Source organism: Acomys russatus, chromosome 17 (assembly GCF_903995435.1).
Source record: "Acomys russatus chromosome 17, mAcoRus1.1, whole genome shotgun sequence".
Lineage (NCBI taxonomy): Eukaryota > Metazoa > Chordata > Mammalia > Rodentia > Muridae > Acomys > Acomys russatus.
Window position 1 is genome coordinate 62,462,724 of NC_067153.1, and position 20,494 is coordinate 62,483,217.

Sequence of the window (20,494 nt, forward strand, 5' to 3'; positions counted from 1 at the left end):
AGTTCAATTCCCAGCACCCACATGGCAGCCCACAACTGTCTCTAACTCTAGTAGTGGGGTATCCGGCATCCTCACACAGACATACGTGCAGGCAAAACACCAATGAACATAAAATTTAAAAATAGTAATTTTTTTTGGACACAGGGTTTCTCTGTGCTAGCCTTGGCTGTCCTGCAATCACTTTATAGACCCAGCTGATCTCGAACTCACGATCCACCTGCCTCTGCTTCCCGAGTGCTGGGATTAAAGGTGTGTGCCACCGTGCCCAGTGTAATATTTTTTAAAAAAGAGAAGCATTTACTAAAGCCAGGGCTGATCAGGGTCTTGTGGTGCTGGTCTGTAACCCTGTGTAATCCCAGCTGTTCCAGGTTTGAGACGAGAAGACCAAACTTTCAAGACTCTGTCCTGGAACTCACTTGTAGACCAGGCTGGCCTCAAATTCACAGAGATCCACCTGCCTGTCTGTGTCACATGTTTGTAATTTCAGCACTCAGGAAGCTAATACAGGGGGCTAGCCTGGGTTACATACAAAAACAGATCTAGAAAGTAAAAATAAAAATACAGTCATCGAGATGGGTCTGTGCATGAAGACATTAAAAAACAAAGGATTCTTCTTCCTTGGGAAAACAAATAGCAGATGATACTGGTGCAGCGGGAGGGCCCGGAGGACCCGGGGCCCAGGATTAGGAGGGCGCGGCGGCTTCTGCGAAGGATTCCGCAGCACTCTTAGGGGCCACGGTCGAGGTCGTGGCTGAGCCCACGGCTGTGGCCGTGGTCGAGGCCACCGGTCTCATGGAGGTAAAGCCGAAGACAAGGAGTGGATCCCGTCACCAAGCTAGGCCACCTGGTTAAGGACATGAAGATCAAGTTCTTGGAGGAGATTTATCTGTTCTTCCTGCCCATTAAGGAATTCGAGATTATTGATTTTTTTCCTGGGTGCATTCCTAAAGGATGAGGTTCTCAAGATCATGCCTGTTGGGGACGGGCTGTATGGCCAATGTTCAGCCATCTTGTCAAAGGCTAGGTTCCTATTTCTCCAGCAGTCTGTCGTTTACCAGAAACCAGCTGACCCTGTTGTGCTTCGGCAGTTAGACACCTGTTGTGGTTTATTGTGGGGGACGGTCATTCTAAGACCCCTGAGCTACTCCTTTCTGGCTATAAACTGGCTTTTCCAGTAAGACTACTAGTAAGCTCAGATTAAAGGCCAGCTGCCTGCGAGCAGCAGTTTTTGGCAACTTTTTCCTGACTAACCAGATCTTTCACAATTTACCTTTCTCTCTGGAATTTCTCCTCTTCTGCAGTTATAGCAGCTGTAAAGGTAGACATCTGCCGGAGCATTCCAGAGTTAGGTATCCATAGCAACCCTTGCTTACACAAATACCCATGCCTCTGTGTCTATATAAACTTTGTGAAAACTTTCAATAAACAGGGCTTGATCAGAATCCAGACTTGCCCTCATTTCTTTGTGTCTCCTGTCCCCCCACTTGTCTGCTCCCTCCACAGGTACCCATTGAAGACCCCGCAGGCCGGAACACATGCCAGTGCAGAAGCAGACATGGGCTGGCCAGCAGACCAGGGTCAAGGCTTTTTTCACTATTGGGGACTACAAAGGTCACGTTGGTGTTGGTGCTAAGTGTTCCAAGGAGGTAGCCATTGCTATCCGAGGGGCCATCATCCTGGCCAAGCTTTCCATCGTCCCTGTGTGGAGAGGCTGCTTGGGGAACAAGATTGCAAGCCCCATGCTATTCCATGCAAGGTGACAGGCCGCTGTGGCTCTGTTTTGGTGAGTCTCACCCCTGCCCCCAGAGGCACTGGTATTGTCTCTGCTCCTGTGCCCAAGAAGCTACTGCTGACGGCCAGTATTGATGACTGCTACCCATCAGCCAGGGGCTGCACTGCCACCCTGGGCAACTTTGCCAAGGCCACTTTTGATGCCATCTCCAAGACCTACAGCTACCTGACACCTGACCTCTGGAAGGACCAGGGTCTTGTGAATGCCCAACAAGCCCTCCAGGCTGAGCTTTCCTCAGACTGGAAACTGGAATCCTTGGGTCAGTGTCCCTGTCCATAAAATGTAAATTGTATTTAACCTTGAGGTTTTGTAAGTTGGAATGAGAAAATGTATATAAAATCCAGGGTTCACAGTGTGTCCTTGTTATTATTTATCAAGTCTGTTTTTTTTAAGATTTATTTATTATTATGTAAACCATGTTCTGCCTGCATATACACATGCATAGCAGAAGAGGGCAACAGATCCCATTACAGATGGTTGTGAGCTACCATGTGGTTGCTGGGAATTGAACTCAGAAGCGTTGGAAGAGCAGGCGGTGCTCTCAACCTCTGAGCCATCTCTCCAGCCCTGATTCTGGTTTTTTTGTTGTTGTTGATTTTTTTTTGTTTGTTTTGTTTTTGTTTTTTGTTTTTTGAGACAGGGTTTCTCTGTGTACCCTTGGCTGTCGTGGACTCACAGTGATCCACCTGCCTTGGCTTCCCAAGTGCTGGGATTAAAGGCTTGTGCCACCATGCCTGGCCATAGCTGAGTTTTTAAAGACACCAAAACTTCCACTGTTTGCCCTCCCCCCGACACCTCTTTTTATTTAGCTAGCTGTGTTGGACCAGGTCTCTAATTCCAGCACTGGAGAGGTGGACACAGGGTGGATCTCTGTGAATTGAGGCCAGACATACAGCAAGATCCTGTGGAGGAATTTTAATTCAGAACATGGCTGCTCTGGCAAGAGGTCACATCCAAAGACCTTCTAGGTCTGTGTGATCCGGCTGGAATACAAACACACCTTTAATTCAGGAGCCAGAGGCAAGCAGATCTGAGTTCAAGGCCAGCCTGGTAGAGAGAAAGTACAGGTAGGCAGGCAGGCACAGGCAGGCAGGCAGCATACAGACAGGCAGACAGGCAGGCAGACAGACAGACAAGCAGACAGGCAGACAGGCAGGCAGAGAAAAGGGGGTGGGGGAAGGGAATCACACACAGGACACAGGCTGATTTTCTTTTTCTTCTACAGTGTGCCAGGGTTAGAGATGTGCCCATTACATACCATCATCGATATTTTTAATTGTTTGAGGATTTTAAAGTTCACCCTCTAATTTCTTCCCTTCTAATTCTACTCTTTTAACCCCCCATATGATTTTCTTCCAATTTCACGTACTCTTTTTCTTTTGTTTTGTTTTGTTTTGTTTTAGTTTTCGAGGCAGGGCTTCTCTGTGTAGCCATGACTGTCTGGACTCACTTTGTAGACCAGGCTGCCCTCGAACTCACAGCGATCCGCCTGCCTCTGCCTCCCGAGTGCTGGGATTAAAGGCGTGCGCCACCACGCCTGGCTCATACATAACGTCTTTAAAAAAATCCTATGTGTGTGTTTTGTCTGCATGTACGTGTGTGCACCATGTGCACACCTCGTGCCTTCACAGGCCAGAGGAGGGTGTCAGATCGCTTGGGACTGGAGTCCCAGGCTGTAAGTGGCTGTGTGGGTGCTGAGAACCAAGCTCAGGCTCTTAAGCAATGAGCCATCTCTGCAATCCTCATCGATATTATTTTTAAAACGTCTTAGTTGGGCTGGCGAGATGGCCAGCGGGGGAAGGTGACTGTCTTGTAACCCCACAGACCTGAGTTCTCCTTGATCTGTGGAAGGATCAGGTGGAAGGAGAGACAGAATCGGCCCCACAGAGTTGTCCTCTGATCTCATTTATGCACCACGACACAAGTGCCCACATGTACATGTCAAACACACACGCACACAATTATTAATAATATCTTAATTGAAATATAATAGATACACAATGGGCTGTACATGTTTTTGTGTTTTCTTTCTTTCTTTCTTTCTTTGTTTTTTTGAAACAGGGTTTCTCTGTGTAACAGCCCTGGCTGTCCTGGACCCACTTCGTAGATCAGGCTGGCCTCAAACTCACAGAGATCTGCCTACTACTGCCTCCCAAAGTGCTAGGATTAAAGGTGTGTGCCACCACGGCCCAGCTGTACATGTTTATAATATACAATTTAACCTTTTTCACTCTTTGGAGAGGGTCTCACTGTGTAGCCCAGGGTGGTCTTGAACTCATGACTCTCCTGACACAGTCTGTTGGGTGCTGGGATCGCACGTGCATGCCAGCATGTGCAACTGAACTGGATTTGTTTGTTTGGGACAGGATTTCTCAGCATAGTTCTGTCTGTCCTGGAACTCACACCATGAAGACTAGGCTGGCCTCAAGTTCACCTCAATTAACGTAATCAAGACAGCAGCCACCTGAGGACAATACCACAGCCCAATCCAGGTCCAGAAAGATCCTCACTGAGACTGGCTCCCAGGTGATTCTGGGTTGTCAAGTGGACAATGAAAGCTATCACAAAGCTAAATGTGAAATGTTACATGGTAGCTCAGCTCAACAATTTAAGCAAATCTCATAAAATAAAAAATGTAAGCCGGGCGTGGTGGCGCACGCCTTTAATCCCAGCACTCAGGAGGCACAGGCAGGCGGATCTCTGTGAGTTCGAGGCCAGCCTGGTCTACAAACTGAGTCCAGGACAGCCAAGGCTATACAGAGAGACCCTGTCTCGAAAACCAAAACCAAAACCAAAACCAAAACCAAAACAAAAAATGTGCAGTGGCCACAAAGGCCAGAGAGGCCACTGGATCCTCTGGAACCGGAGTCACAGACAGGTGAGAAGTGCCAGGTGGGAGCTGGGAATTGGACCTGAGTCGTCTGGAAGACATCCAGTTCTTAACCACTGAGCCACCTCATCCCAAGGAAAGTGCTAGAATACGGTGCCCTACAAATAAATGGCCAGTCTGCAGAAAAACAACTCACCTTGCAAAGGCATCACTTTAAGGAGACAGAGGTGACCTTGATGAACCCTGGCAGATGCCCCCCCACCCCCCACCCCCACCCCGCAACTCCCTGTTAAGCATGTAAGAGAAGGTGGCTCCTCAGTCACATGACCCCACTCTAGGCTCTCTGCCTCTCTTACATGTATTTTAATAAATTCTGTCTTTTCTGCCCTGGGTAGGTCCTTCCTTTTTTTTTTTTTTTTTTTTTTTTTTTTTGGTTTTTCGAGACAGGGTTTCTCTGTGTAGCCTTGGCCATCCTGGACTCACTTTGTAGACCAGGCTGGCCTCGAACTCACAGTGATCCGCCTGCCTCTGCCTCCCGAGTGCTGGGATTAAAGGCGTGCACCACCATGCCCGGCAGGTAAGTCCTTTTTATGCAATCACATTATTAGCCTCCAGGTGAAAGTTTTCTACAATTTATTTATTTTTCTTTTTTTAAAATATGACTCCTCTTTTCTTTCTTTTTTATTTTTATTTTTATTTTGAGACAGGATTTCTCTGTCCTGGACTCACTTTGTAGACCTTGAACTCACCGAGACCCACCTGCCTCTGTGTCCTGAGTGCTGGGATTAAAAGCGCGCCACTGTGCCAGCTGTTACAATCTACTTCCAAACTCCTCCCTGCTCCTCTTCCGTCTACCCTCACAGCCAGACACTGGTTTACCTTTCAGTCCTCTATGTTAGATTTTGATTTCTATGATTTTATGTAACTAGATTTTACGTAACCTGTGGGAAAGAATAAGCCTTGTCACAGGTGGGAACAGTCTTGGCGGGCTTTACCCTTGGGGCACCCCATGAATACCTTGTGACAGACTGAGTGGAGCCATCTTGGGTCTGGAATTCAGGAAGCAGACCTGGGAACCCCACCTGGGCTATTGTCTTTCTAATTGTCCTTCCCAAGTGACTCAGGGAGTTGGGGAAGAGAAAACAACAAAGTCAGCTGGGCAGATAGAGCATGCAGAGCAGCAGACCAGCTGGACCAGCACACGGGCCAGAGAGACACCTAAGGACCCGTCCCTTGGAACGGATACCAGAAGGTTCACTCTTTTGTCCCTTTAACCTTTTTCCTTCTTGTATAAGCTAGTTGGGTTGTATAATAAAGTTTAATTGCTAAGAAACAGAGTCAACAGTAACCCTTTCTGCACCATCTGTTTTTCTTTTGAGTAGAGTCTTGCTGTGCTGTTGGGGCTGGTCTTGAACTCCCAGAACCCAGCTCCTCCTGCTTCAGCCTGTACCACCAACATGCATGGCGGTGCATTTTCCTATGTACCAGAGCTGACTGACCCGTCTCTGTCTCCATAGCTGCTGAGCTCAGATCAGCATGGGTGCTGGGTGTCCAAACTCGGGTCCTTATTGGTTGCCCAGCAAGTGTTTTACCGCTGAGCCATCTCCCCAGTCTCTCCCTTAAAACCTGCGTTTAAATTTAATTTATTACTAGCTTATGTGTGTGTGCGTGCAAACACTTGTGAAGGCCAGAGGACAGCTTTCGGAAGTTGGTCTCTCCTTCCACTCCGGGTTCTGGGGAGTGAACTCAGGTCTGGCTTTCATGGCTGCTACTTCAGCAGCGTGCATGAGCATACACATGCACAAACACGAATAAACAAAGTATAATTATAATTTTTTTGGTTTTTTTCCCTTCTGAAGATAAAGTTTCTCTGTGTAGCTTTGCCTGTCCTGGAACTCACTCTGTAGTCCAGGCTGGCCTTGAACTCACAGAGATCCACCTGTCTCTGCCTTCCAAGTGCTGGGATTGGAAAAAAAAAAACACTACCCACATGGTCATGTCCCTTTCACAGTGGCAAGTCAGGGCTCTTGGGACAGAACGTGCTGCTGTCTCTTACCAGACCCCGCCCGCTGTGATCCGGCCCTACTGCCCGCAAGCCGCCTCCTCTCATCTCTAGGCCAGTGAGGTCCTCCCTTCCACTTACTTAGTGGCTATGCACGCCTCAGACTTCACCTCAGGCATTGCCTTCCCACAGGAAAACCCCCCTGGCCGGGTGGAGTAGGAACCTCGTCTCTGCACTTCACTCCTGGCTCCGGCTCCTGGAAGCTCCAGGTGTTGCCTCTAACCGCTGTGCAAGGATTACAATGGCTTTCCTAGGCTGTAGGTTCCAAAGTGGAGGCGAGGGCTCCCCTATCTTCACAGTTATCTCTCTAGCACCTACCAGGGGTCTGACACAGTGGGCATGCACTGAATGTAAGAATGTGTTTGCTGGTGCACGCCTTTAATCGCACTCGGCAGCCAGAGGCAGGAGGATCGCTGTGAGTTCGAGGCCAGCCTGGTCTACAAAGTGAGCCCAGGACAGTCAAGGCTACACAGAGAAACCCTGTCTCAAGAGAAAAAAAAAAAAAAAAGAATGTGTTTTCTAAGTGACCAGAAGAGCAGGCAGCTGCTCCTCTGCTCCACCTGATGGAGCAAGCGGTGAGCTGCACCCCACCTCCCACCACACCCCGATTCCCCTAGGACCTTATTTGCGACACTCCTGCAACATACCTCGGGCCCCCTCCCCCAACGCTCAGGCCCTAGCAGAGGCTCGCGGGTGCGGGAGTCAAGGCACAAGAGCCGGGACATCAAGGTCCTAAAGCCCACCCCATAGCCCCATAGCAGCATCTGAATTTTTATTTATTTGTTGTTGCTACTATTATTATTTTATTATGTCTACGGGTGTTTTGTTGCTTTCAGATTTAGAAGGGAGTGTAAAAAATCACAGGCTTTATGATACCGATTTAATACGAATCAAGCTAATAATTTAAATACTTAAAGGGAAAATTTAAAACACCTAAAATAGCTCCAAAACAGCCTTTAGTTAGTGCAGCCTAGTCAAGGGAGGCACTGCGTGTTGACCGGAACCTGGGAGTCAGGACACAAACCCTGAATCTGTAACTGTTCTTTAGATCAGTTTTTTTTTCCTTTCCAAATGTGTATTTTTATTTGTGTGTATGTCTGCGTGACCATGTGACACGCGTGCGCAGGTCACACGGAGTCCAGAACTGATGGGGTGGGGAGGGTGGGACTGCCAGCGCAGTAAGTGCTCTCAACCACTGGGACCACGGGCGTTCACGGGGTCTCCCCACGGTCGCTCCGAGGCCGCTTCCCACTGCCGTGACCACCACGTGGGCCATGAGGTCACAGCGACTGGCCGGTCCCTTTATCTCTATCGCACAGTGCTGGGCAGATAGCCTGGCCTGAGGAACTGTCCCGAAAGACGTCATCTTTACTCCTCAGGGCGACTGAGGGTGGAGCACTCGAACCACAGGCCAGCACCTGCGGTCCATCTCGGGGCAGGAGTGGGGGAGGGAGAGGGATAGGAGGGGAGCGAGCCGGGGCGGGGCCGTCAGCAGAAGCCCAGGTCCGGCTTGGAAGGGCCGGCCCGCGGCTACCCTGTGTCCTCACCCAGACCGCGAGCAGAGAGGCCTGGGAGCCCAGGAGTCGCCTGGACACAAGCCCTCCGCAAGCCCCGCCTTCCTTGGGGGCGCGGCTCCACGAGGCTCCGCCTTCCTCGAGGGCGGGGCCGAGGGCGCCATCCCGACGGCGAGGGGCGGGGCTTCCGGCGGCGACGCGCAGCGGACGGGCGTCACGTGACACGGAAGTGACTCCGAACAGGAAGAGGACGGAAAAAAAATAACCGTCCGCGACGCCGAGTGGGAGCGGACCCGCAGCCACCATGAACAGCAAAGGCAAGGCCGGGGAGCGGCGGGGGCCGTCGGGGAGGCGGGCGGGTCCGGGGCGAGCGGGGCGGGGGCCGCCGGGCTCGGGTGGGCTGTGCCGCGCTGCTCCCGGGCCCGGGGCGGTGTCTGACGTGGCCGCCTCCCCCCCACACCCCCCGCAGCCGCTCGGCACCCCCGGCCCCCATAAATCCTGTGGCGCAGTTTGGAGCCGCGGGCTCCCGTGTGTGTGTGTGTGTGTGTGTGTGTGTGTGTGTGAAGTGGGGGCGCTTTCCCGTGACGGGCACCCGCCGGAGCGAATGGGAAGCTCGAGCAGGGGGTTGGGTAGGCCAATGGGGGGCCGGCAGAGGCGGGGCCCCGCGCCTCGGAACAACAGGCCTGGGCCGCGCTTAACTAGTGAGGTGCCGGCCGCGCCGCGCGCTGCCTTCCCCGCCCCCCTTCGCCTCTGGGCGCTTTCCCCCCTCGGGGGCCGGGCTTGCTGACCCTGCGCCCCTGTGCTTGCGCTACGTTTTTTCACCCCTCCCGCCGTCCTTCTTACGGTTAACTTCCACTCGCTCACTCTTTTCTGGAAGTCGACCTTGAATAGGAACCCGTGAGGGAAGCACCCAGAACCGTTGGGTTCCACAGGGTCTGGACTGGTTACAGCCCAGCCCGGAAGAGACAAACCAGGGTAAAAGTCACCTAAGACACCAGCAGCCCACAACCTCAGGAGCCTGCCCTTTATTGGGGAGGGAACGTGGCCAAGTTAGACTTGGTCCTCCATTAGTATGCGAGTGGGAACAGCACCTTCTGCCCAGTCAGAGCCCAGCACCTTCCGTTGGGAGGATGCAGGGACATCCTCATTGTCTTGGCTCCGAGAAAATATGCAGTTCTCTCCATCTGCATGTCTCCTGCTTGCTCCCCACTTAGTTGGCTACCCTGTGCACCCTGCCCCATTGTTGGCTCTGTTTACAGATTTGTTATTTTAAGTGTGTCTGTCTGTCTGTCTGTGTTACGTGAACTTGAGTGCAGGTGCCCACAAAGACAGAAGCTTGGGTCGAAAGGAGGTTGTGTCAGATGTCAGATGCTGGGAACAGAACTTGGGTCCTCAGGAAGAGCACACTTTGTAACCACTGAGCCATCTTTCCTGTCTGCTGCCCCCCTTCAAATTTACTAAGCATCCTCCTTTCCCCCCATTTTGTATTCCAGGGCAGTATCCAACACAGCCTACCTACCCTGTGCAGCCTCCGGGGAGTGCAGTGTACCCTCAGACCTTACACCTTCCTCAGGCTCCACCCTACACTGATGCGCCACCTGCATACTCAGAGGTACTGCGCTTTCTGCCTCCTAGACTTTGAACGCGCTGACAACACAGTCTTCAAATCTGACTTCACAAACGGGATGCTCTGTGGATAACCTAAACCATGAGCTGATAATTCCCACTGGGATTGAGAGTGTTGTCTGATTATTTGACAAATGCCCAGTTGAGCTGAGTTTGGGTCACTTGAGCCCAATAGTAGCAGTGGAAGCAGATGGCCCAATATTGTGTGCCAGTGATTGGAACGCAGTGTGTAACCTGCACACTGGGGACTGAGAGTGGACTCCTGGGCCCTACATGGTGGTACAGGCTGGTAGCCCCAGCACTTGGGAGGCCAGGCAGGAGGATCCTGAGTCCAAGGCTGCCTTGTCTCCAAAATCAGATGAGGGGATTACCCTGCACTAAGTCCTGGACTTGGTCCCTAACACCATGGTGGTACAGGCTTGTAAGAGGTGAAGACCAGGTGGTAGTGGCGCACGCGCCTTTAATCCTAGCACTCAGGAGGCAGAGGCAGGCAGATTGCTGTGAGTTCGAAGACAGCCTGGTCTACAAAGAGTTCCAGGCGAGCCAAGGCTACACAGGGAAACCCTGTCTTGAAAAACAAAACAAAACAAAAAACCAAAGAAACAAAAAGAGGTGAATGCAGGAGGCTCAGGAGTTCAGGGTTGTGCACTCCTGCACAGTTGGGGGCTAGCCCAAGCTAGGGAGATGCTTCCAAGTAGGAAGGTCACGAAGTAACATTTGCCTTCCCTTCTGCCTCTTCAGCTCTATCGTCCAAGCTTTGTTCATCCAGGGGCTGCCACGGTGCCCACCATGTCAGCTGCATTTCCTGGCGCCTCTCTGTACCTGCCTATGGCTCAGTCTGTGGCTGTCGGGCCTTTGGGCTCCACAATCCCCATGGCCTATTACCCAGTTGGTCCCATCTACCCACCCGGCTCAGCAGTGCTGGTGGAAGGAGGGTATGATGCTGGAGCCAGATTTGGAGCTGGCGCTACTGCTGGCAACATTCCTGTGAGTATGCGCAGCCCTTGTGGGTGTATGCAGGGACTTTCTGGAGTGAGTTCATGAGCATTCTCCCGCCATCCCTGGACAGTAGTGGTCAGGGGCAGCACAACTATTGCCCTCTCACAGGCAGAAATGTGGCCGATCGGGACATTGGACAGTCTTTGGTTTCGGGATTAATTAGATTTGTTTTCATGCTGGCTAACTGAGCAGTGGTACACCTTTAATTCCAATGCTCAGGTAGAAGCAGAGACAGTCAGATCTCTGAGTTGAAGGCAGCCTGATCTATAAAGCGAGTTCCAAGACAGCAGGGCTACACAGAAAAATCCTGTCCTGAAAATCCCAAAAAATGAAAAACAAACAAACAAACAAACAAAAAAACCCAACGTAACTACTACTAGCTGCCAGCTCCTTTTTCAGTAGGTTTGCACACAGTGAACTGGCCTGGTGGAGCTGCTGCTGCTGCTGCTGCTGCTGCTTTTTTAAGATTTGTTTACTGCCCACATGTACACCTGCAGGCCATAAGAGGGCATCAGTTCTCATTATAGATGGTTGTGAGCCACCATGTGGTTGCTGGGAATTGAACTCAGGACCTCTAGGAGAGCAGCCAGTGCTCTTAACCGCTGAGCTATCTCTCTAGCCCTCTGAAGCTTGTTGTTGAGTCAGCACTTACTATTTGCCATGAGGGTGAAATGTACTAGGACCCCGGTTATTAAGAAAGTAGAATGCATTATCCCTAGTAAGTGGATTTTAGTCACCAGGTCCTCCTGCTTAGTGCTCCAGTGTGTGGCTTTGTGGCCCACATGGTTCTAGCCAAGGACATCCTCTCAGGAGCCACATTCTAGAGTGAGCTGGCAACGGCGTCATTACTGACTTAAGTTAAAGCTTTGCAGTCACTGAGGGTGTAGCCCAGTGGTAGAGCATATGCTGGTAAGTAAAGCCCCACATGCCCACAAGGGGCCCTGTGGGGTGGGGTGGCTCCCCTGAGAAGGAGCTATTGACAGGCTGCTCTGAGAGCTGGGGCCCTTGGGGTGAGTGACAGGCTTCCTTTCCTGCGTGTGTGGTGGAGTCAGAGAAGGCGGAGATGCTCTAGAGCTGGAACTGCGGCAGAGTGAGCACCTTAAAGGGCTGTGTGCTGGGGTGGCTCCTGCCTGTAACCCCGCCGCGGGGGGGGGGGGGGCGGCGGCTAAGGCCGCAGGCTTCGAGTTTAGTGTCAGCCTGGGCTACATAGCAAGGACCAGACAAGTCAAGGTTACACCGTGAGACCCTGGGTCAACCCACCTGGACCCCTGCAGAACAGAGGTTAGAGCTGACACCTACCCACCTTCTTGAGCGCCATCCGTGCCCTTCCCTGTGCTCACCGTACCTTGTCCTTCCTTCGTAGCCTCCACCTCCCGGATGCCCTCCCAATGCTGCGCAGCTTGCCGTCATGCAGGGGGCCAACGTCCTGGTAACCCAGCGCAAGGGAAACTTCTTCATGGGTGGCTCAGACGGCGGCTACACCATTTGGTGAGGAGCCGTGGCCACTCCTGTGCCGGGAAAGACATCACATACCTTCAGCACTTCTCACAATGTAACTGCTTTAGTCATATTAACCTGAAGTTGCAGTTTAGACACATGTTTTGGGGGTGTCTTTCTGGTGTCCAAACTTTGAGGCACTTTTCAAATTTAATAAGGACCATGTAAGGGCAGCAGCCCCTCCCTAAAGCGGTCTGAGGTAGGACGCATCCATTCGTCAAATGAACGTGAGTGACGCAGCCCCAGGCAACAGTAACACTGTGCCATGCTGGTCTTCGCTTCTAGTAATAAAACATTAAATTAGGTTTGGAGGGAACTTTGATCTTCCTAAGAATTAAAGTTGCCAAATTATTCTGATTGGTCTTTAATCTCCTTTACGTCTTTGATTTCTATTACTTGTTAGGTGAAATGCATTAGCGCCTGCCTCCTCCCTCCCCTCCTGCTTATGGAATCAGTGGTGCAGGACAGAAAGCCAGTCAGACTCAGCCCCTTCTCGCCTTGCACCTGTCCCACGTGCCAGTTTTTAACTGTCTTTCATAAGGATCCTCTGAAGCCCCCGTGTGCCCCGAGCACAGACCCCTTTGTTCGGGTTTTATAGATCTGCAGGCGAGGTGACCCACCTTGTGAACCATCTCTGCATCACCACGAACCCAGACTTGCTGTGGTGCAGAACCTGAACTGAAACAGCAGCTCTCAGAGCAAACTGTCCCAGAAGAGTTTCTTTAGACGTGACAGGCAGGGAAGAAAGATGCATATCAAAAGCTTGGCTTTGAGGCCAAATTAAGGGAGCTTCAGATCAAAAACCAGCTGTTGTTTCCTGAGTGTCTCCTGCAGCCACTCGCTCCCAGGAGCCCCCGAGGTGGGTTATAGGGTCACACGACCCCCTCACTAGGAAATGACTTGAGTCGGTGAGCTCTCATTAGGATTAATATTTCAGGGATCCTTGATATTTTGATTTGTTTTCTGAGATTGGGTTTTATTTTATTTTATCTGGTATTTCAGTTCATCTAAAGCTCGTGTTCTGTACATGTGATGTTTGTACCATCGACTGTTAATGGAAGTTCAGCGTTGTCTGTCTCTACACTGTGGTGCACTTAACTTGTGGATTTTTTATACTAAAAAATGTAGAATAAAGACTATTTTGAAGATTTGAATAAAGTGATGAAGTTGCATTACACCTCACTCCAGGCTTTCTTTCCTTAGCTTGTGTTCTGATGGCTCCATGTGCCAGCACGTCTTTTATTTCCCACCCAGGTGTCAGCTGGTGCTCTCATGAGTGATGCTGTGGTCGAGGTGCACTGGCGCACACACTGCTGTAAGACCAGCACTCGGGAGGCAGCGGCAGGTGGATCTGGTCTACAGAGTTGAGTCCAGGACAGCCAAGGGTACACAGAGAACCCCTGCCCCCCCCCCCCCGCCCCTTCTTCAAGACCGGTTTTCTCTGTGTAGCTTTGGCTGTCCTGGACTTACTTTGTAGATCAGGCTGGCCTCAAACTCACAGAGATCCACCTGCCCCCTGCCTCCCAAGTGCTGAGATTAAAGGTGTGCACCCTGTCTTAACTGGGGGGTGGAGGGAGAGGAATAGCTTCACTGGTGGGACCGTAGGTGGCTAGGCTTCTCTGGCTCCCTCTGAATATACACGGGGAGCTGGGAATTGTGGCCTTGCCAGGATTGAGGTCAAACCCACTCACTTCTCATGTGTTTCATGTGTGGGACATGTCCTCTTAGGTCCTCCTTGTTTCAAACTCCTGAATGGTTCGGGGAACTGTGCAACTTTAACACATGCAGGTGAGTTAAATAAGTGAGAGAAAATGTTACAAAAACGGTTAAGCAAAATAAACAAAAATGTAGTCCTTGTAAATGAAAATGTGGCTTTCATACTGTTTAATTTGGATAAAAACTGTGAGTTTGAGGCTGTTGGGGGATGGTAGGGCTCAGATCACACAAAAGCGGTAACACCTCCCGGCCTGAGACCCTCCTGTGGCATCCTGCTTCCAGGAAGATGACCCACAGCTACACCAGAGGCTCACTGGGCAGCTTGGGAGGGGACAGAGTGGATCAGCCTGTGACCTCCCTTCACATGGCCTTCCAGCTCAGGCACGGCCCCACCTTATTTGCCGCGCTGGCCTGGCTGTAGCGTCATGAGCAGCTTTCTCCATGTCCCTGGATCCAGGAGTTAGTGATGCCTGTGATGGCTATGTCCTGGGAGGTGAGTGGCTTTGCCCACATCAAGGCCACTCAGCAGCTTCCGAGGTCCCCTAACTACAGAGACTACAGAGTCGGTGGAATCTGGAGGTCAGATGAAGTACTCTTCTTTCTCCCTGCCCTTGGCTGAGTCGCTCTCCATCTGGACGATGGCGCCAGGCTCGCCTTCTGCAGGCTCGTAGGTGACATAGCTGCCTTTGTTCTTGTACAGGTAAAAGAAGATGAGGGTCACCACTGAGAGCAGAGTGAGGAACACCACGGTGATGACAACTTGGAAAGGAGAGGAAGGGAGATGTGTTTCAGTCCTCCAGGGGCCACCTGAGTTAGGGCATGTGTCCTAGTGGGCTTCCCCCTCAGACAAAATGTAGCTCCCTCCCCAATCAGCTCCTGGAGGGAAGTTAGCTTATGCCAGCAGGAAGGGCCTTTCGATGCAGCCTCCTGAGGCTCTCTGTTCTCTGCTCTTCCTCTCCCACTCCCGCCCCAGCTGAGCAGCGCATGTACCAATGCCTAGCATGGATTGGTCAAGCCTCTTCATCTTTTCACAGATCTGCATGACAGCCAGAATGGACCCAGTTGGTCCCTGATGTGATGTGTGGAGAAAGTCTCAGCTGTCACACTGGGCTCCAGGCTGTCCCTACACTGAGCCCAGAGGCCCCTGGGATTGGTTTACTGGCTTTATTACCTGCAATGAGTGCTGTGCTGGCCTCTTCAGCTTGTGGGGACAGCGTCTCAGGGGCCTGAAACACTGGCGTGGTCATCAATTCTGGGAAGTTGAAGAAGGGAGAAAAGGAACCTGTGACTCCTGTGTCCTTGACTTGTCACCTCACTCACCACCTAGTCCTGGAGAGTTGCTCCCTGGGGAGCACTAGCTGCTCTTCCCAAGGACCCAGACTTTATTCCTGGCACCCACATGGTGGCTCATCATCACCATCTCTAAATCCAGCACCAGAGGATCTGATGTCCTCTTGTAGCCTCTGTGGCCATCAGGCACACATGTAATGCACAAACACATGCAGGCAAAACACTCATCTACATAAAATAAAGATAAAAAAGTTCATCAGAGCCGGGTATGGTGGCGCACGCCTTTAATCCCAGCACTCGGGAGGCAGAGGCAGGCGGATCGCTGTGAGTTCGAGGCCAGCCTGATCTATAAAGTGAGTCCAGGATGGCCAAGGCTACACAGAGAAACCCTGTCTCGAAAAACAAAACAAAACAAAAGTTCATCAGTTAGTGTCCACAGTAACTCCAAACAGAAGACAGCATTCCGCCCAGTAGAATAGTTAAAGATAGGCAGGCGTTCAGGAGGCAGAGGCAGGCAGCTCTCTGTGGGTTCAAGGCCAGCCCAGTCTACAGAGTGGGTGACAGGACAGCCAGGGCTACACAGAGAAACCCTGTCTCAAAAAATAAGGAGAGGGGGTTAGTTTTTTTTTTTGCTAGGGGTGTTGCCACATCTAAACTTAGCACTCATGGCTGAGATTGTTCAAGGTCGTCCTGTGCTACATGGAATCCCAGGCTAGCCTGGGCTACACAGGAAGATCCTGTCTCAAAGCCTGGACTGATTGGTTTTCAAATGTGACCTGTCCTTTACCAGCTGTATGCCCCCTCCCCTAAATCACCAAGTCTCTGTCAGGACCTCGGATGCTCACTGGAAGGTTATAATGCCTTGTTTATAGGGTTGGGACACATAGCACTGTAAGGAACACATCACATGCTGAGTGTGTGTGTGTGTGTGTGTGTGTGTGTGTGTGTGTGTGTGTGTGTGTGTGTGTGTTTATATGATAATGTATCTTGTCCATTTTTCAGTGTTCTACATCCTCTTTAATCTTGCCTGTGAAGTGTGCGTGTCTGTATGAGTTGCATTTGTGAATTTTGCATATGCATACCATGGTGCCGTTTCAGAGGTCAGGGACAAGTTCTGGGGGCCACCCTTGCCTTCCTTTGTTTGGTACAGGCTCTCTTCTTGTTCTCTGTTGCCTATGCCAGGCTAGCTGCCATTCTGAGGAGTCTTCCGGCTCGGCCAAGATAACAAATGCCCGCTACTGCCAGGTGGCACTCACCTTTAATCTGAGCGTTTAGGGGATGAGGCAGGGAGATCTCTGTGAGTTTCAGGGCAGCCAGTGCTAGTGAGAATCTTTCTGGCCAGGTGTGGTGGCACACACCTGTAATCTTAGCACTTGGGAGGCAGACACAGGAGGGTCTGAGTTCAAGGCCAGCCTGGTCTACAAAGAGAGTCCAGGATAGCCAAGGGCTACACAGAGACAGCCTCTGCTGGGATTGAAGGCCACTGCCCCCCTTAATTAGCATTTTGATGTAACTTTTTGAAGAAGTAACTTGAAAGGTTACTGCAGGATCCAGTTGTCCAGGGGAGCCACCATTTTCTTCAGTAAATAATTTACTGAGCCTGGCCTAGTGGCTCAGACCTATAATCACACCTCTCAGGAGTCCACTGCATGAGGTTTACAATGAATTCTAGGCCAGCATGGCACTGTGAGACACTCAAACAAACACACACACACACACACACACACACACACACACACACACACACACGGGTTGGGGCAGAGAAAAAGGGAGGGAGGGAGGGAGAGAGAGAGGACAAGAGACTCACCAGAGGGATGTGGGGAAAGCCTGATGGTACAAGTGAGGCTATTAGTGCTGCCTCCCACTTGCTTTGCCAGGAGCTGTGCTAGTCACTGACCAGAGCGCACAGCGTACCACAGAGCACAGGTCACATGTTCTGAGCGCACCACTCGATCAGAAGAGCAGCAGAGAGGACTGAGCAGACGTTTCTGCCCAGGGTAGCTTCCGTGGAAGCCATATTTGAATGGTACCAGGACTGGGACTGGAAAGGGCTATTCTCACTCAGCAGAGCAGTCAAAGGACCAGGACTCCTGTTCCGTGCCTCATATGGTAGCACAGCACACAGATGAAGTGACATCAGTTGCGTGAGTCAGGGCACAGAGGGGTCAAGAGCATTGAAGGGCCTGTTTTCAGAGGCCACCAGGAACTTGTCACCTGCCCTTCAGGGATGAGCCGCCAAGAATGCTTTCCAGTCTCAAGGCCAGGCCACACCCTTCCTCATTTTTTTGCAAGGTGGGGTGGGAGGGTGAGACAGGGTTTTTCTACAAAGTCCTGGAACTCACTACATGGACCAGGCTGACCTTGAACTCACAGAGATCCACAAGCTCCTCCTACCCCTGGGGGTGCAGGAGATGGTCATTAGGCAGAGTACATGTCCAGCCATCCTGATGGCCCATTCACACCTTGCCATTCATGTGATTTATTACGTCAACATTGCAGGGCTACAGTGTGACTAAAGTGAGAACACCCAAAGAGCTGGGATGTAGCTCAGCTGTGGTGCCACATGCACAGGTTGGTGGGTGGTTCACAACTTCCTGTAACTGCAGCTCCAAGGGATCCAACACCTTATTTTAGTCCCCACAGGCGCAAGTGCACACACATGGAAGTGCACATGCATAGAGACGTAAGAGATCCTATGCTAATAGCATTACTTAAATTATGAGGGCCAGCAAGATGACCCGCAGAAAATGGCACTTGCTATGCAAGCCCGGTGACCTGAGTTCAAGCCCTGGGACCCTGTAAAGGTTTTGAAACAAGTTTTCTGGCCAAAAATTGACTTTGAGACCCCTGCCTCCACTACGGGGTACTGTGAGTGCAGGTGTGCACCCTGTGCTAGGCTTTTTGTTTTGTTTTGTTTTGTGACAGGGTTTCTCTGTGTAGCCTAGGCTGTCACTTTGTAGACCAGGCCGGCCTCGAATTCACACCGATCCGCCTGCCTCTGCCTCCCAAGTGCTGGGATGAAAGGCCTGCGCCACCACGCCCGGCCATCCTGTGCTGGGTTTATGTAGCGCTAGGGATAGAACACAGGGCTTTGTGTGCATGCTAGGAACAGCCAGGACAGCCAGGGCGTTAAATGGAGAAACCTTGCCTCTAAAAACAAACACCAACAAGACAGCGAACCAGCAAAAACGAGGTCTGCACACCTTTGAGAGACAGAGGCAGGAGGATCCCTGTGAGTTCAAGGCCAGCCTGGTCTATATACATCTAGAGAGACAGAGCCAGTCTCTAACAATCAACAAAACCAAACCAAAGATGTGAAAGCAGTAAAGAGAGCAGCCCCTCAGCCCCGAGGACGGCAGTGGACAGACCAGGACTGAGGTCAAGTGGTGGTGAACAGTTAGTTCTAAGGAGGCTGTCACTGTGTTTGTCTGGAGCCTAATTATAGAGGCCCAGAGGTGCTAGTGCCTGTCCTCACTCCTCAACTGCCCGGTCCTGTTTTCCCTGTAAGCACTCTCATTCTCAGTGTGACTGAGTCATTTACAAAAAACGCACAAGAAGCTTCCTTTGGGAGATGCCCAGGTTAGAAGGCGCCTTGAGCAGCGACAGGGGGCTCTGTGCTGCTCAGGGTGCCGACAAATTACAAGGACAATTTCCAAAGTGTTATATTTGGAAAAGGAAGGCGTGTGGGGCTTGATGTAGTGGGTGGTGCATAACTTGGTGGTCTCAGGCTAGGGCGAGAAGGCAGGATTCCCAGGCAGGCCAGTCTCCAAATAGAGGACGCCCCTACAGGCTAGCCTCCCCCGCCCAGCCCCTGCCCCACCCCTCCCTCTAACCCCCTGCCCCATTCCCGCCAGGGAGCAGCAGGAATCAAGAGGAGGAAGTGGGCTGAAGAGAAGCTCAGCTGGGCGTGGCGGCACCCAGGACAGTAATTCCAGCAACTGGGAGGAGGCCTGTGAGATGGTTTGAGGCCAGTGTGGGCTACATAATGAGACTTTGTATCCAAATCAGGAAGAGAGAGGAAATGGCGTAGAAAGCACAAACACAAAAGGGTCGGATGAACGACAGCCGGAGGCACTTACAGACCCAGTAGCTGAGACCTCCCCGACCACGCTGGGGTCCTAAGAGGCTGGTGCAGTCACAGGCATGGGCCAGCCTAGCTGGGGTCAAGTTACCGAGCAACACTAAGTCAGGGAAGGAACTGTACGAGGAAGCTATTACATATTCCTTAGATCCAGATGCCAGAAATGGAAAAGTGAAGCCAGGAGTGGTGAGGCAAGGAAGCTGCCAGGAGCTCAGAGGAAGCTCCGTCTCAAAACCTAAAGATATTAATTCGAAAGCCAGGAGTAGTGGTGGGAGTCTTTAATCCCGGAACTCAGGAGGCAACAGAGCTACACGGTGAGATACTGTCTCAATAAATAAACATTTTAAAGTTAGTTCAGTAAGTACTGAGTGTATATTCTGTGCTAGGTGCTGGACCAAGACAGCTAAGTTTACCTAGACTCCACATCCACCGAGGGGCCAGTGAGATGGCTTGCTGAGCGGTGACAGAAACCTGACAACCAGCTCGATCCCAAGAACTTGCATGAAAAAGGCCAAGAGGACTGACTCCACAGGTGTGCGACAGCACGCGCGCGCGCGCGCACACACACACACACACACACGTTCCTCATAGGCCTCCTGATTTAAACAGAGCTCAGGCACGCAGTCTGGTTTCCAAGTATTTCCAGGAAGTGAGCGGCTGATGTCACCGGAAGCCACAATAGTCAGGATGAAGCAACCTCACCGTTGGTCAGCAGGCGATCAGGCAAACAAAACACAGCAAACAGACACAGGCCTGCAGCTTTATTCCACCATAAAACAAGAAAGAAGGAAGGAAGGAGGGAGGGAGGGAGGCAAGGCTCAACCCTCAAGACACTGGCTCCTTTAGCAGAGGACCAGGGTTTAGTTCCCAGCACTCACATGGCGGCTTCCCAGCCACCTGTAGCTGTAGCTCTGGCTCCTGAAGGCACACACGTACACAAAACAAAATAAAGGAAAGGAGGAAGGAAATTCTGATGTGTGGTACAACCCAGGTGAACCTGGAGGACACGCTGTTCCGTCAGATGAGTCACGCGGGAAGGACAAATATTGGGCAGCTGCGGCAGCACACAGATTTTACTCCCAGCCTC

The 20,494-nt window shown here is 51.5% G+C and overlaps 2 protein-coding genes across 2 annotated transcripts; one reads left to right on the forward strand and one right to left on the reverse strand.

Moving 5' to 3' along the window:
* Nucleotides 1-8,364: 8,364 nt before the first annotated feature.
* Dazap2 (DAZ associated protein 2) lies at nucleotides 8,365-12,374 on the forward strand. The gene is made up of 4 exons (XM_051160363.1): nucleotides 8,365-8,515; nucleotides 9,692-9,810; nucleotides 10,566-10,811; nucleotides 12,187-12,374. The coding sequence occupies exons 1-4, from the start codon at nucleotides 8,503-8,505 to the stop codon at nucleotides 12,313-12,315; spliced, it is 507 nt and encodes a 168-aa protein (XP_051016320.1). The 5' UTR covers nucleotides 8,365-8,502; the 3' UTR covers nucleotides 12,316-12,374.
* A 2,223-nt stretch (nucleotides 12,375-14,597) lies between these two features.
* Nucleotides 14,598-15,321, reverse strand: Smagp (small cell adhesion glycoprotein). Its single transcript, XM_051160362.1, has 2 exons — nucleotides 15,208-15,321; nucleotides 14,598-14,795 (listed from the first exon to the last, which is right to left on the reverse strand). Exons 1-2 carry the CDS (start codon nucleotides 15,281-15,283, stop codon nucleotides 14,617-14,619), a joined length of 255 nt encoding a protein of 84 aa, XP_051016319.1. The 5' UTR covers nucleotides 15,284-15,321; the 3' UTR covers nucleotides 14,598-14,616.
* Nucleotides 15,322-20,494: the final 5,173 nt, after the last annotated feature.

Bases quoted from the DNA above. Each gene is read 5' to 3' on its own strand.
- Dazap2 (XM_051160363.1), top strand. The intron at 9,811-10,565 runs GTACTGCGCTTT...CTGCCTCTTCAG, and splicing joins CGCCACCTGCATACTCAGAG to CTCTATCGTCCAAGCTTTGT. The intron at 10,812-12,186 runs GTGAGTATGCGC...CTTCCTTCGTAG, and splicing joins CTACTGCTGGCAACATTCCT to CCTCCACCTCCCGGATGCCC.
- Smagp (XM_051160362.1), bottom strand. From the start codon at position 15,283: ATGACCACGCCAGTGTTTCAGGCCCCTGAGACGCTGTCCCCACAAGCT. The intron at 14,796-15,207 runs GTAATAAAGCCA...CTCCTTTCCAAG, and splicing joins CAGCACAGCACTCATTGCAG to TTGTCATCACCGTGGTGTTC.